We start from the raw sequence: 17,506 nt of genomic DNA on the forward strand, positions 1-17,506 counted from the left end.
GTATCGGGGGGGCGGGGGCTCAGTGAAGTGGAACAAAGTCGTGAATGCAGTAGCACGGACCTACAGAGGAGAAAGCGACAAAGTGTGTACACACACACACACACGCACACACACACACACACACACACACACACACACACACACACACACACACACACACACACACACACACACACACACACACAAAAGCATATAATACAGAAGATTGGCTTTCTTCTTATAAAATTCACTTTTAGCATAGTGGTAAGGGATTTGGGGGGGGGGGGGGGGTTCAGTTTCAATGGATGACTGCACATTTACTGTGTGCTATGTACAGTATGAATGAAATGAAGTTGTGCTGGAAGCATGTTTGAATGTAAAGCTCTGTACAGTATGTGCATTTGGAAGGTGTTGAAAGAGCAGAAATTAAGTTTTACAGAAGGTGTGTGAGCCACTCCATATGTCTTCATATGTAATGTATGCATGTGTTGGTATATGTGCATTAGTGGAGAAGAATCCATATGACAGACTGACAGATGCTTAGATGTGAATCGGGACAGAAATGCCCAGCCTGTCTGCACTCCCAGCATCTACAGTGTGTGAACAGTATACACACACACACACACACACACACACACACACACACACACACACACACACACACACAGTACATGTGCACACACAGTCTGTCAGTCCATTTTACTTTTTCCCCGCACACTCGCAGCTGACACTCTGTTCGCCTAGAAGAACAGACGGATTCCTGCTGTGCTATAGGAACGGGGTCAAAGGTCCCAAATATCACACCCAATCATCTGTGGTCCTTCTCACCAACTGGACTTCAGTATTGGACAGTAAGGAGAAAAAGTCATAGTGTAGAATCTAGAAAAAATGATTAAAACTCAGCATAGTATGTTGAAAAAAGTCAAAATATAACCATGGTATACTACGTAAAATAAATAAATAAAATTGTATGTCTAAAAATGTCATTGTACAGTATTTTGCAAAACATAAAAATACTTTTTCAAACATAGTCTATGATTTATTTGTAGTGTTCTGAAATATTAAAATATGCCTTTTTATTATTAGTTTGTCAATTTTTTTAATTTATTAATAAATTTTCGAGCAAAAAAAAAGTCACAGTATTTTGAAAAATACATAGAAAAAAGTCATGGTATAGCATGTAGAAAATAGTTATAAAAAGTCATAGTACAGCATGTCGAAAAAATCAGAAGTAGTCGTATGTAGAAAAAAGTAATTACAAAGTCACAGTTTATCATGTAGAAAAAAGTAATTATAATAAGTTGAAAAAAGTAATAGTCACAGTATAGTAAATCGAAAAAGTCATAGAACAATATGTAAAAAAATAAAAATTTTCATCATGACTAATTAATTTTCGACATGCTTACTTTTTTTTACTTTTCTCTAAATGCAATAATGACTTTTTTTTCCTGACGTGCTTTTCTATTACTTTTTTTATGGCTTTTCTTTCCATAAAACGCCAGCCAAATAAAAAAACAAATTTGCCAATCAAATTCATTCCTGAATGTCAAAATTGGATTAAAAAGTAATATAAAAACCCATGGTATCTTATGCCTGGCATTGTCTGAGTGTAATTAGTCCAAAACAGTCATAAAAAGCCAAAGTCAAAATTTTGAAGAAAAAAAAAGTCATTATTTTGGTCAAAAGTTTTTGAAAAACAAAGTCATGATTTTTGTCAAAACCTTTATTAAAAAGTCGTAATTTTGGTCTAAATTTTGCAAAAAAAAATCTAACTTTTGCGAAAGAAATCCAATACAATTTTTGAAGAAAAAACGTCATAATTTTGGTCAAGTTTTTGGGAAAAAAAGTCAGTCAATAAAATGTCAATCTGATTAAAGTCATATAAAACCCATAGTATTGTATGCCTGGCATAGTTGGCAGAGTTTAAAAGTCATAATTTTGGTCAAAACTTTGTGATTTTTTTTTTTCAAACTTGGGAAATTTTTGAAGAAAAGAGTCATCATTTTGGTCAAAACATTTTTAAATTGTTTTTTGTCAAAACCTTTTTGAAAAAAAGTCATAATTTTAGTAAAAATTTTGCAAAAAAAAAAAAATTATGTTCAAACTTTTGTGAAAAAAGTCAGTCAATAAAATTCATAAACTGTTGTCAAAATCTGATTAAAAAGTCATAAAATCCCATGGTATTGTATGCCTGGCACAGTCTGAGTATAGGAAGTCCAAAACAGTCTTAAAAAGGCAGAGTCAAAATTTAGCAAAAAAAAGTCATCATTTTGTTCAAACCTATATGAAAAAAGTCAGTCAATAAAATTAATAAAATGTCAAAATCTGATTAAAAAGTCATAAAAACCCATGGTATCTTATGCCTGGCATAGTCTGAGTGTAGTTCATCCAAAACAGTCATAAAAAGCCAAAGTCAAATTTTTAAAGAAATAGATAATAATTTTGGTCAAAACTTTTTGAAAGAAAATCATAATTATGGTCTAAACCTTTTAAAAAAGTCATCATTTTGGTAAAAATATTGCTTAAAAAATAATTTTCTTTAAATGTTTGCAAAAAAGTCAGTCAATAAAATTCATAAACTTGTCAAAATCTGATTAAAAAATCATAAAAACCCATGGTATCGTATGCCTGGCATAGTCTGATTGTGGTTAGTCCAAAACAGTCATAAAAAGCCAAAGTCAAACTTTTGAAGAAAAAAAGTCACCATTTTGGTCAAAAGTTTTTGAAAAAAAAAGATTTTTGTCAAAGCTTTTTTGAAAAAAGTCATAATTTTTGTTGATTAAAAAAAAAAAAAAAAGTAAAAAATGTTTTTCAGATAAACCATTCACTAAAAAATAACAAAGAACACAAAAATGGAATTGTTCCAGTCTGCATTGATTATTTATTTTCATCCATCCATCGTCTATCGCTTATCCTGTATCCAGGGTCGTGGGGAGAGGCAGGGTACACCCTGGACAGGTTGCCAGTCCATCACAGGTCCAACTTGTAGAGATGGACAACCATTCACGCTCACATTCACACCTATGGGCAATTTAGATTAATCAACCTATCCCCATCCTGCATGTCTTTGGACTGTGGGAGGAAGCCGGAGGACTCGGAGAACCCATGCTTACACGGGAAGAACATGCAAACTCCACACAGAAGGAACCCAAACCCAACCCGGGAATCGAACCCGGGACCCTCTTTCTGTGAGGCCCACTACACAACCATGCAGCCCACTGTTTGTAAAGAGCCTCAAGTGGGCGCAAATGTGTTAGTAAATCTAGCCCTATGACTTTTAAATTACTTTTTTCTAAATGCTTTAACATGATTTACTCTGACTGTTTTCAATATATGTGTTATATGTTTAAAACACTATGATAAATCATATAGTGTAAAAAAGTCACCCAGAACAAGTCACCCAAAAAGTCATAGTATATTATATCGCTGCTAGCTTGACTAACATCAAGGGATCAAGCATGCAAGCACAACCTACAAGAAAGACCTCCGACACAGAAATCGTGAAGAAACCATCCCTTTATTGGTGTGAAGCAGTCCCATCCAAGTCAGGCTCAACAGGGTTAAAAACAGTCAGTGCTCAAACAGACCAAAGCAGAGTTTCTCCACACCCTGCTGGATCTAGTGGGGGGGTTTACAGAGTGGTACTGGGTGAAGACGTACGAAAACGCTGCGCCAAGAAAGTGAAAGGGGTTCCACAGAAAATTTAAAAAAAGAGACTTTACTCCAAACCACGTTCACTGCTTTCACTGAAACACTACAGCAGTACCAGAACTTTCTCTGGGAGGTAGGAAAGGGTTAGAGGGTCAAGGTGTGCGTGTGTGTGTGAAGGGCTGCATTTACACAAAATGGTAAAAATTTGGGGTGCGAAAACCACATTGATGACAGTTCAAGACAAAAAAGCAGGTTATCTTTTTTTATTTTTATTTTATTTTTCAAAACAAATGTAGATCGTTTTATAAAGAGGGGGAGTGTGAGTGGGCCAGAAATGCTTCCCCTCTTTCTGTGTTGGTTTGTTGTCTCCATGGTGATGACCAGTTAACCAGTCCTTTACCATATGTTGTTGCCGCCACTTGCCACTGCTGCAACATTCCTACTTGGCGTTGGCGGAGGTGCTGAGCACCTTACGGACTGCCTGAGTGATGGCGTCGCGGTCGATGCCAAAGATTCGGAGAAGCTCTTGGGGTTTGCCGCTGCGGGGCACCTGGGAAACCGCCAGGCGGTGAACGTTGAAGCCGGTCTCATTCACCACCGCCGAGCAAACAGCCTCACCTAGACCACCTGAGGAATCACAATGTTCAGCAGTCAGGACTATTGATTAAAGGGTGAGTTCACCCAAAAATTCAAGATTCAAGCCTCTGATTTCTTCTCTTTATTCTTCCTTTGATCTCCAGCCTTCTGTCATATTAAACGATCACGCCTTCATGGGCGATTGAGCTGAGCAGCGATGTGTTGCGGACCGACAACGCCCTCCCTCGGATTTCTCACTCCTCTTGTCTCACATTGATTCCCTTAAGACTATCCTCTCCCTCCTTCCTTCCCATCTCTCAATCTCTCTTTTTTCCCTTTTACATTAGGCTACTCACTCCAAACTGTCATTCAAAACATTTCTGATCGAGTGAACAAGAAAGCAGAGCGATGAGTAAAAGTGATCACATGTTCACAGCCCTTTACTACTACATTTTTCTCTCAGCACTTGATTGGTTGATGTATTATTGGGAACTGGTGCGTGAGAGAGACAAAGAAAGAGATATGTACTGAATCCCAACCGCATATCGTATGTAAATTTTATCTACACAATTTGAGTTTGTCGTGTGTTCATGTTGGAATGCATTGAAAGGACAACTGCAAGACCTCAGCTTCTACTTCCTTTCATTCGCCCTTTGCACGCCATTTACCCATCTGTATACCATATCCACCCTTCTCTGGATACCACCTGGTTTCCAGCCTCTGCCAAAAATGTGACGTTCTTGGACTGCAGCTTCCAAACACATGGACATATCACAGCTCCTGCAACTCTTTTACATTTTAACTTATGTCAACTCCCTTTTTTTGTGTTGCTCTATCATTGCAAACACAGGGATGTAATCTCGTGGAGCAGAGAAAGCAGCCGTAGTCGGGAAAAAACGGGAAACGCACAAACAAAATAGAAGAGCGAAAGAAAGCTAATTCTGGACAGTCGCTTTTTTTTTTTTTTTTTTGTCATGCTGGTATTGTATGTAGGTCAGCAAGAGCCGAAGGCCGGAGCTGAAATTAAGAAACCCTGACAGGCTCTCGCAGCTCCTCCCCCTTCAACCCCCACTGTTTCTATCCAGTTCACCTTTTTTGTATCTGCCATCTTTGTCCAAACCCACAAATTTCCTCTCCGTGCTTTTCCACGTACCTATACATCTGTGTTCCTCCTGCTCTCATCTTTTATCCCCGTCTCAGACTCCAGCTTCCTCAGACCTTCCCTATCTGCAGACAGACCTTTGTCTGTTGCTCCAGGCATTTTTATTCATGAGCACAAACATGCAAGCGGCTCATAACAATCCTTATGCTTGCTATTTAAACCTGTCCTGCTACCATGGACTCCACACAGATGTGACCATCCTGGTTTTAAAGTGGACCTGATTCAATAGATCATGCAGTAATGTGGCACTTTATATTGCTCTATTTTACTGGGATCGGTTGAAAAGTATGTTGAACGTATTATTTATATGACATAATGTAGCAACGTTCTGTGTCCAGGATATCTTGCATTTCATATTAAATGTAAATCTATCAAAGGGACGATATTAATCTCAAACCAATATCAAATCACAATTTCAGGAATATTTATCGCAGAAAATTCTCACTAATATGGCATACTTCAGGTTTAAAAATCATTTTTAGGTTTAATTTTGAAATGTTTAATTTTGTGGTGGAAAGAGGCTGGATAGATCGGGGACATGTGACGAAGGCTTAATAATTAATTATATAATAATTCAGCCATTTCTCCTCTTTTGTTATGTATTTAGAAGGCCAATCGTGATCCTCACCTTCATAATAATGGTCCTCCACTGTGATGATGCGTCCTCTAGTGGCCCTGGCGTTGTCGATGATGGTCTTGGTGTCCAGGGGTTTGATGGTGAACGGATCGATCACACGGATGTTAACTCGTTCTGAGGGAGGAGAAAGGAAGATGGAGGATGCACCTCAGTCCAACTGATAGTTCATCTAAAGGCTGTATACTTTTACACTGTCCTGGGTTGGTTTCTTTGGTTTCTTTTTCAACTCTACCTTTCTTCAGCTGTTCGGCAGCAGCCAGAGCCTCGTGGAGGGTCACTCCTGCTCCAATCACAGTCACCTGGTCGTCATTGGTTTTGTACACCACCTGAGTTGGATGAGAGTTGGCGAAGAGATATTTGTATGAGGCCTCCATAGTGAAACATGCACAGAATAGTCACTTTAGTCCTTTGTGATAATAAGGAATAAAATGAGAATGAAGGAGTTTGAATAATATATAAAACGCAGCTACAAACCTTGGCCTGACCAACATGGAAGTCCTCATTGCAGTTGTAGATGATGTTGTTCTCTGGGCGGCTCGTTCGGATGAAACACAAACCCTGAAACGAACCAGTGATAATCTACATGGGTCTGTTTTACACCTTAATATGATGGAGCCTTTACTCTGCACTAAACCTTTAGACATTTTCTTTTCAGGATGTCGATATAACATTTCTTATAACAGGTGACTATGGGTACCTTCGTGTTGGCGGCGAGCTCCACAGCTTTCTCAGTGGAGACACCATCGCTCGGGTAGAAGACAGTTGCCGTGGGAATGGCTCTAAAGATGGCCAGATCCTCCAGACCCATCTGAGAGGGCCCATCCTCACCTAAACATACACACATATGCACATATCAGCACCAAACAAACAGGTCAGCCACAGGAAGACTTGCGGATTGTAGACTGGAAAATACATTCTGGTAGACTGGCATGCATTCAGTCTGGAAAGGTGCACATGCAATGTACCTGCAGTGGTGGAGGAGAAGGAGAAAGGGGAGGAGGACGAGGTGGAAGAGGTGAAAGAGAATCAGGCTGCTCTGTCATCACCTCCGTGACCCAGAGACAGTGGGAGAGAGGGAGGGAGGGAGGGAGGGAGGGAGGGAGGGAGTGCTGATACCAGGAGAGGAAGACAGGCAATAATACAACAGAGGTGAGAAGTTGGGGAGGAAGTTTTAGGATCAGGAAAATTAAATCTGAGACATACTGACTAGTGGTTCAACCCACACATGTTCAATTAGAGACAACAAGAACACCTGATGAAATTAAGAATGAAATATCTTCTTGTTGTTTTATAATTTTAAATACATTGGGCACATTTTGTCTCCACTTTGGCCAAGCTAGTCTTTTAAAAAAATACAGTTTGACTTGTTTTGATATCCAGTGGGCTGAAAGACTCCAAAAGCAGCATTTTTTCAAACTGGACTTTAAAAAGGAGAAGTGAGAGGAAAGGTAGGGGTCAGTGAAGGTCACAAGAATATAACATCCGTTACAGTGGCTACACAATGACAAAACATTCAAAAGCACAGCTTGTGACAAATGGGTATAAAGTCATAAGAAGGAAATTGACGTTAAAATGAACTGAAAGGTCAAAGGTCAGTGATTTTATGTCATGAAAAGAGAGGCGGGAACGGACCGATAGAGACACCACAGTGGGAGCCGCAGAGGTTGATGTTGCTCTCGGAGATGGCGGCCATGCGGAGCTGATCGTAGGCCCGGGAGAAGAACGTGGCAAAGGTGCTGGCAAACACCACGTTCCGGTCCCGCACAGCACAACCCATCGCCACGCTCACCTGCAGGAGAGAAGAGAGACAGGGGGGTACAAACCTGGCAACATACAGCTGACCCACTGACTGTTCCTCTAGCACCACCATGAGGATTTACTTTTCTAGAGAAATGTCTCGCCTTCAAATGAGCATGGAAAAGGGAAAAAGTCTGAAGGTCACAAGGTCAGCAAATGTGTGCACGCCAACTTGCTAAACCAAGGTGGAGAATGAAGATAAACCTGCTTAGCATCAGCTTGCTGATGTTAGCATTTAACTAGCATTTAGCTGAATTATTTAACGTCTCACAGAGCTGCTCGTGTAGTTGTAGCCTTATCGTCTTGTTTAGAAAGCCATAAAAAAATAATATTATTGAACATGTTGCGCTGCGTTCAGTACGTGCAAAAATGTCTCCATCATAGATGAGGTTAAAACAAACTATTAACTATTACAAATATGTACATTTTAATTGAGAATGCAAATATAGAAAATTATTCAAATTCATAAATAGAAATATGTTTTAAACACCATTCTTGCTGTAGCATTAAAAGACAAATGACCCTATTCATCCGAGTACCTCGCTTTCATAAGTAATGTAGTAGTAGCTGATATTTCATATACTGCCAAAATGCCCCGAATGGACTAAATGTCCTTATTTTATTCATAGAATAGAAGCTTTAATAGTCTGTATGGTTCCAGCCATCGAACTGGAGAGCGAATGTCTTTATCTCACCATGTTCTGTTCGGCGATGTAGCACTCCACGTAGCGGTTGGGGTGCTCGTTCTTAAAGAGCTCGGAGAAGGTGGAGTTCTTGGTGTCTCCATCCAGAGCCACCACGTGGTCGTTGTAGCGGCCCAGCTTGGCCAGAGCCATGCCGTACGCCTTCCTTGTAGCAATCTGGTTACCCAGCGACAAACAGAATAAAACAAAGGTTCAACCAAGCTGGAATATCGACTACTGATAGGTTGTCTATCTGAAAAGTTATGTCAAATTTAGTTGTTTCAGCTGATAAAATTAAACTTCAAGACAGCTGAGATTGTCCCCCATCACCGATCACACCTTGTCTCCAGGTTTGTAGCTGGGTGCACTTGGCATGCGCATGTTGCGGAGGCTGACAGACGAGGCATCCTCATTGGGCGGAGCGGGATAAAGGCGCTTGTTGCAGCTGATGATGCGGCTCTGCATCTCCTTGATCACGCTGTCGGCCATGTCTTTGGGCAGGGGTTTACCATGCCAGCCCATCTTATCCTCAGCCGCTGGAAGACACACAAACACAACTGAGGACTTGAGCAAACCAGCACTATTACTGTAGTATGATACACTGGCTGCGTATTTGTTTTCACATGAGTCCCTGAGTTGAAAGCGGCAGATTCAGTAGGACTAAACGGATAAGGTAATAAAAACGTTTCCGAATTGGACCTCCAGAGATTATTTGTATGTGTTTTCGGTAGCAAGGATGTTAAAATAAAAATGTGACATATTAAGTGCCTATACTCTACAAACCAATCCCTCCTTATATTCTGCATACGTATGCATGTACATGAACTAAACCCAGCCGTCACACTCATAACAATCATCCACCTCAGTGGTTTCCAACAGGCTACTTCAAAGATTCCTCACGACTTCTGACAAAATCTTATGTATATAAAGACATACTCCTCTCCTGCTGTTATAACCAATGTGTGTTTTTTTTTACCTCTCTCTTTCACGAACACACGTGGTCACACACTCTGCCTCTTACCATTATCACAACACGAGCACAATGGGCCGTCGCTGTGAGTGTATCCTACACATTCTGAGGGATTACCCAGCTGCAGATGTTAAAGCACTAAAGCGTTGCCTGGATTACGGCGAGTTAGGGCCCCTCTGCACTGGCAGCAGGTCCCTGGGGCAGTTAGGACTTCAGACAGAAATGTAATTATTCCCAGTGAGTTATACCTAGTCATCATTTTAGAAACAGCCTTTTGGAGCGGCTCAGCGATAACCGTCCAATGCCGTAGTTATGAAATGTGGTGCTTATTTATGATTATCTTGAATTGCTTTGGTTGAAACGTGTCATATATGCTGAGGTTAGACCCTCACTTAGACTCTACACAGGTCAGGATAACACTGATGTTTGCACTTGCATACTGTGGATCACTGTGTGTGTGTGTGATTATTGTACCTGGGATGCCCTTGCCCTTGATAGTCTTGGCGATGATGGCAAGTGGCTGATGGCGGGGCTGACTCAGCACCTTACAGAGCTCCTCCACACTGTGGCCGTCCACAATGACGGCTTGCCAGCTGGGAAAAGAGGAGATCAAACCTTAAATGCAGTCCTGCAGGTGCATTTCTATGAATAGAGTGACTGGGTAGCATTTTATTTATGGAATAATCCTACTGGAATTCCTGCATGGCCCTAAAAAATCATCCCCCACCTTAACATTTAGGTCACCTTTCTCCTTGAGATGGAAATGAAGTACTTTATACTGTAGCAGCATGTTAGGATTTTAGCTCTGCAAGTGTTGGGTGGAGGGATGACACACATCATCTTAGTCCAGAGGTTAGAGCACTGCTCACAAAGTCATACTGTATCTAATAAAATGCTCACAATTTATGGGCAAACTGACATTTCTTTACTCCAAACGACAAACAATTCATTGATTATTTCCAACCACCTCCCCACCCTCACCCTCTAACTGCCCCTGCTCACCCAAAGGCCTCACAGCGGCGCTGGTACTTCTCCACATGATGCTGGAGAGGAGCCGGGTCGCTCTGACCCAGACGGTTGATGTCCAAAATGGCCACCAGGTTGTCCAGCTGGTAGTACGAAGCAAAGGCCATAGCCTCCCACACCGAGCCCTCGGACATCTCTCCATCACCCAGCAGGCAGAACACACGATAGCTACGAGGGATAGGGGGGGAGAGACAGAGAGAGAGATTTTAAGTAAATCTAGGGCCTATAAATAATAAATACAAGAGAATAAAGAGATGAATACAGAGGGTCCATTTCCCCACATCCTCCTATCTTCTGTTGCCTCCGACAGGGCTCAGCTGCCCCTCACACCTAACGCACACAAACACACACTCCACCCCCCCCTCCCGCTGAGCTCGGACCGTCCTCGCTAGCTGCTCCTGTGGAGTAATGACTACTGACAGCTTTCCGGTCAAATAGACACATTGTCATTAAAGCTGGAAGATAGGTTGAGACGCGCCGGATTACACTACGCATTCCAACCCCGAGAAAACACACGACACAGAAAGAAAAGAGAGGAAGAAGGGAAGAAAGAGAGGGGAGGAATTCCACAGTGGTGGAGATGGAGAAAAGAGGTAGAGATCGGAGACCCGGAGGGGGAAAAATGAATAACCAGTCAGACTGTTCACTCAAAGGGCGGTTCCTGGAATGTGTCCTCTTTAACGACTAATGATATATGCATTGAACCAAATCTGGAAAAAGTGCCAACTTGTGTTCTTCATTCAAGGTGTCTTGAATAATAATGTATTTGAGTTTAACACTGGCAGGCGTTAAAGTAAGATGCACATTAAGAGCAGATGTTGAAATCGAATGGCAGGTTAGTCATCTTTTAAATATTTTTGAAAATGTTATTGGTCTAAAGAGACATAATAGAGACCCTGCTAAGTTTGCATTCAATGAATTATACAATCGTAGTAATGGTTTGATCACTTCACCTTATCTGGGGGATAAAAGCACATCAAAAGGTATGTTTCACTTTAATTAAAGGAATGCTTGACCTTTAGGTATTCAAATTTGATTTGTGGTAAAAGTTGCATATGATGATGAACTGCAACACATTATTCCAAAGAGGACACCCATACTGAGTCAAGCACGCAGCCCGAAGAGCATCTACTACACTACAGCAGGCTGGGATAGTGGTTTGGCTGTAGGAGTAAAGTAATCCCCAGGAGGTGTGAGGAGTGTGTGCGTGTGTGTGTGTGTGTGTGTGTGTGTGTGTGTGCTTCTCTTTAATCCTGTCTTTACGAGGTGAGAATAACTGATCAAGACAACCCACCCACACACACACACACACACACACACACACACACCTACCTCACATTTTGTGTCACTCACACCATTGGCCCCCTGCCAACACAAAACCAGCGAAGAAGAAACTTCCAGCTAATGCGCTCAGGGTTGAGTTGAATTGGGTTTGGTAGAAGCATGAATGAGCATCAGGAGGAAGCCTGCACGAGTTCACTCCAATAATCTCTTATTTACAACCGCGTAGTATTGAACCAGAGCCACATAAGCATGAAGCAACAAGCCGTGTCAGTTATTCAGTCTCTGTTAATGAGTGCATTTGACGGGTTTAGTCATGTATCATATTTTAATAAACCGCACCCTCAGAGAGGCTGAGGGTCGATTTGGTTGATGAATTTCCTGCTACAGTTTGAACAGAAATAAGGTAGAAATATGTTCGATCTTGCAGCGTAGATCGTGTGCCTCTAGGAGGCCGATATCGTTGCCATTCGGCACTTTTTGTCTCAGATTATGTGATGAAACCAGCGATGCGGTCTTCTAACGTGACTCGGTATGACAAACTGCTCAGAGCATCGTAGGGGGAACGGCACACGCCCTCGTGCATGCACGCACAACCACACAAAGCCTCCACGGTCACAAATAATCTACCATATACACAGATGCAACAGAAACAGCATGGCATCTTGCCATTTGTCGGTGAGAGGATGAGAGTAAAAGGGCGAGGCAGAGAGACGAAGGAGGAGCTGTGCTCTTGCATGTGTGATTATTAGAGCAGAAACAATCGAGTGCACACAGAATGCAGAGTGAGAGATATCAGGGGCCGCTAACTCATACCGCAAGTATGGCATTCCCTAACCGCCTGTTTCAGTGTTCAATGGAAAAATACAATACTGCCTTTAAGACCGCCTCCTTCTGTTCTGTACACAAATAAATTGTTCAGCTATGTCCCTGAAGTTCAGTTTGCACGTTTTTCGTACGATACGCATCTTCTATGAAAATGTGAACTGCGTGCCTTTCCATGTCGCTCTCGCTATTGTTGGACTGCAAACCGCGTAGCTCTTTCTAGATCACACCAGAACAAAGGAGACGCACAAGGACTGATCTGCAACCCTGCTAACATTCAGCTGAGTCGTAGATTGCCGCTGTGCAATTCAGGCCTGTTAATCTATTGTGGTGCGACATTTTTCAAACTGTCAACAATGAATATAATAGGAGAAACAGATGCAGAAGTGTGCACTGTTTTACAGTTTAAAAGAAAAAATCAATTCATCTCGAAAATTTAAGTGAACTGAGCAAAACCCTCATTCATCCTGATGTGGATGTAAAACTGATCAGGGATCAGATCGCCTGGCTTTGTTTAAATATCAACCCAGGCGAGGCTGTCAGGTAAGGTTTTATCCAAATGTAAAGGCTGAAATGTCACATGTAAGCACGGCTCACTGCAGCGTACATTATGTCATGCATAATTTGGTACCTCCCACCATAATGTGCAGACGCAAGCTGGGCGGCTGTCCTCCTTCATGTGTGTCTTCTTCATGTTGGGGGTGTCTCTGCATCACAATTTGTGTGTGTGTGTGTGTGTGTGCGTGTGTTTTTTTGTGTGTATGTTACCTGGCCTTGTCAAAGTATTTTCCAGTGTAGGCCATTCCACAGGCAGCTCCCAGTCCCTGACCCAGAGATCCAGTGGCCACATCCACAAACTGCTGCTTCTGTTAGCACACACACACACACATGCATCTTACACTAGACTGCAGCCGAGCTCAAGCTTGCAAACACAGAAAGCATGAAGTACAGTGGATGGATTATGTTGAATTTCTTAACATGCAAGAAGAAAAAACGTAATGTTGCTGTAGTCCATGTCTAGCAGTGTGTCAGTATCTGGGTTTATGTGAGCACAGTGTCTTATTAATGTCTGGAGCCGAGGACAGGCCATCTCTGCAACACAAAAACATCTTTGTCACGCTGCTTGCATTCAGCTCGTCTGTTATCTGTGTGAGTGTGTTCATGTCTCTAAATAAACAGACTGCAGAATGTGTTGTTCTAAAGTAGTCAGTAGTAGACATTCACAAACTATGAACTATCCTATTTATCTTGAGACCCTCTTGGATTTTCTCAACCCCCAGGTTGGGAACCACTGTTTTTCACTTGCTTCTTGTTTTATTGTGCACTGTGAGAAATATTCAAAGGATTTCTAGCAGGAAAATAGAGACTAAGATCTTGAAATGTTGCATATTTAAAATTGGCAGTGTGGCTACATCCATTGACTTGTTTCACATAAATGATTACTTAATGTCAAAATACCAGTAAAATAACCAAAATTGACACACATATCGGTAGTGTAAGTGTTTTAATGTATTCCTAATGACTTTCAGACTCGGAACTTCCTGCAGGTCTGAACGTTGTCTCACCGGCACAGGATGTCCCTCCAGGATGGAGTCGACCTTGCGGAGGTTGAGGAGCTCGTTCTCCTTCAGGTAGCCCGTTTCCGCCCAGACGGCGTACAGCACCGGGGCTGCATGACCCTGAAGAGGGTGGTGAAAGGGCAACGGTTAGATCACATACCGTATACCTGATTTGCACATACCGTATACCTGATTTGGTGCTGCTGGGAGGTAGAACTGCTATCACACTTCATAAAATGTTCATCAATGTTGGAAAGCAATGAGATCCATTTTTATGTCTCATAATTACTTTGATGCGTGTGCGTGTGTGTGTGTTACCTTGGAGAGGATGAAGCGGTCGTTGTTGGGGTTACGAGGGTCTTCAGGTCGGTACTTCATGGTATGAAAGAAAAGCGTGGACATGATCTCTGCCACGCTGCAACATGATGTGGGATGACTGCAACAAAACCATGCAGAGAGGAATTAGATGCACAGCAATCAAACTGAAAACTTGGATGTGCTGGCTTATTCCTTTGTTCTCTCACACACACACACACACACACACACACACACACACACACACACACACACACACACACACACACACACACACACACACACACACACACGGATCTAGTAGGTTAATTCATGCCAGTACGCTAATGTGACTGACTTTATCAGGGTCAGGCAGTCAGTTAGTGCTTATTCAGTATCTCTCGCTCTTAACACACACACAAGTGTTAATGTCCGTTTCATACATGCACACACATACATACAGTACAAAGGCTGACTTCAATGTGTAGCCCCAAACTGTTAAAGTCGAAATACTTCACACAAAATAGGTTATGAGGAGGTTTTATGTCCTGAATGTTTTCAGAACACATGCCAATAATACTGTACTCAAGCCTTCTCCATGGAGGCCTTTTCACATACTCTCCTGAAATGGAAAATGTGATCAAATAACCAAAAGTGAGCCAAAGCAAAATACAGTAGGACCTTATATGAAAGACACTCTATAAGAGGGTAAAAGGTGGCAGATGCTCTATCTATGGTAACGTGTGCACCAGATGTGACAAAAAAGTAGGATTAATAAATCATGGGATACACAGCCAAGGGAAGGCAGCAGTATACATGTCCACTGTTCAGTGATCACACTGACATTTTGTTCCTTAATATATTTTGATTGACATTGGATGAGCTACTTTAGGCTCAGTCTCCTCTTCGGTACAACCTTTCACTCACAGCACATCTTATATGACTTAAAGAAAAGTAGCTACCAAGAGCTGCAGTCACCAATAACGCACAGTAGAAGGCCTGCCGAATGTCACCACTCTACCCTACTAAATGTTCACTCTTTTTAGTGGGATAGTCAGCTTTGAACGATTAAACGGGAATGCAGAAACTGCACTTCCATGTTTCATACATTTTTATTCATTTATTTTCATTATAATCTGTTATTTTCTCTCAATAATAAAAACGATGCAGCTCGTTTGTCAATTAGGATCTTATTTTGAAATTTCTCACCGGACGTATTTGTCCCATTTATTTGTAACGGCTTCACGTTTGTGTGACAAGCTGCACCGACGCACGCACGCACGCACGCAGCGAGGGAAGCGCGTCTGTGCGTCCGCTGGTCCCGTTCCGCTGCCTCCGCAATCCTACGTCGGCTCACGAGCTGGCTGCACGGGATCACGCACCAACCGGGTCTCTGTTCCCCTTCTGTTACGTAACCGATCAAAGCGCACGCAAAGAGTTATATTAAGGGAAAGCAGAAGGCTGGTGCACCTGCAGTTATTTATGGCGAACCTCCGAATCCGGGCCGATGTAATAAATATTTAATTTTCTGAAAAGCGGTGCCAAACAAACCAGCATGTTCATTTAATTTCAAGTCTCATTGCGCTCAGAAATGTACCATGTTCGTAATATATATATATATATAGTGTGTAAATTTACTCGCTGACCCTTAAAATCTAACACCTCTCTTTTCTGGAGAAGTGCGTAAATTACGCACACCACACGTTGGCACAGAACTGTTTTACGCGCAGCAAAAGAAGATAGGAAAAAAAGAGTTCCACGATTTTTTGACACAACACATGGGATTTAAACATTCTGATATTCTGCATCTGTATCTTTGTGCTGCTGACCATCCGGCACGCAGTCAGTTAGTCCATCAGGAAAAGAGCTTTGCATTGTGTTTATTAGAGTCTGCATTTCCAGTTAATAACCTTCCCTTTAAAACAGAAAAGTGCATGTATCATAAAGCAACTGTGCCAGTGTTTTTTGTCATTCTACTTTAATCTCAAACTGTTTAATCCTTCCGTAGTCCTCGCCTTACCCGCTTCCCGCTGCAGTTGTCGCCTTGATGGAGTTGATCCGGAGCCGGGTGGCGATATTCCTGAGCGCCTGCACCGTCTGCTGGTCCGGTTTATGGTAGTCCTCCATCTGGCCGATGCACCGAAAAAAGAGCACACACACGCACACACAAGTCGGTTAAATGGAGTGAAGAGTTAAAAGTTCCCGGTCTGCTGTTCCGAGATTAAAGGCGATGAGTGCGCAGCGGACGACTGCAGGGGTTAAAAAGCGAGGCAGCGGTGTTGAACCTGACAGACAGGGAGGAGGAGGGAGGAGCGTGTTTGCAAATGAAGCCTATGAATATGGCTAATCTGGGGGCTAAAAGCAGCCTACAGTTAGTCAAACTGTCACGCACGAGCACCAATAAGGACATAGTGGGAGGGCTTTGGGCTGAGGCCAAGGCCACACGCATACTCGTGCACGCACATACACACTGCTCAGGTTCAGACTCCATCCAATGCCGTTTTTGACGGTTTGAACAAAGAAAATTCAGGAGTGAAACAGTGAGGCGTTGTGGCCACTTCAGTCAGCAGAATGGTTCCAAAAGGATGTGGCTGCACACAAACTCTGAGTTTCTATAGGAAAAATAATTCACTTGTGAAGCTATGGCATCTACATGCAGAGGAAGGAAGGCTTGCATGCCAAGGAAAGGATCACAAATGACAGTAATCTTACCTTAATGGCATTTCCCACTGAGGCTGACCTGATTAACTACAGCACACAACTACACCTGCAACATGCACTTAGATGCCCATTAAAATAAGCAGCAACATGGCGATTAGAGGTAGACGCATTTGTAATTTTAGAGGACTAACCTTTCCTATTGTGATCTTAAAAAAATTAAAGCAACTCTTGCCCTTGGCTGAGACCGACATCCACATTTGGCCAGCAGAGGACCTGAGGAGGGGGATTTAAAAAGGGGGGAAATAATGACATCCTTGCCAATCTAATTAAGCAACATCTCCCTACAGAGAAAGAGAGACATTCGTTTCGTAACTTAAAGCCCACAACACTCGCAGATCAAGTTCT

At 42.2% G+C, this 17,506-nt stretch overlaps 1 protein-coding gene across 1 annotated transcript; it reads right to left on the reverse strand.

Annotated features, from left to right (window-relative positions):
• Positions 1–3,577: 3,577 nt before the first annotated feature.
• Positions 3,578–16,728, reverse strand: LOC311017486 (transketolase-like). Its single transcript, XM_084015864.1, has 14 exons — positions 16,461–16,728; positions 14,465–14,582; positions 14,153–14,266; positions 13,356–13,453; positions 10,458–10,649; positions 9,930–10,048; positions 8,825–9,021; positions 8,498–8,662; positions 7,638–7,794; positions 6,703–6,833; positions 6,480–6,563; positions 6,238–6,331; positions 5,997–6,119; positions 3,578–4,257 (listed from the first exon to the last, which is right to left on the reverse strand). Exons 1-14 carry the CDS (start codon positions 16,565–16,567, stop codon positions 4,070–4,072), a joined length of 1,887 nt encoding a protein of 628 aa, XP_083871990.1. The 5' UTR covers positions 16,568–16,728; the 3' UTR covers positions 3,578–4,069.
• Positions 16,729–17,506: the final 778 nt, after the last annotated feature.

Source organism: Eutrigla gurnardus (genome assembly GCF_963514095.1).
Source record: "Eutrigla gurnardus genome assembly, chromosome: 8".
Classification (NCBI taxonomy): Eukaryota; Metazoa; Chordata; class Actinopteri; order Perciformes; family Triglidae; genus Eutrigla; species Eutrigla gurnardus.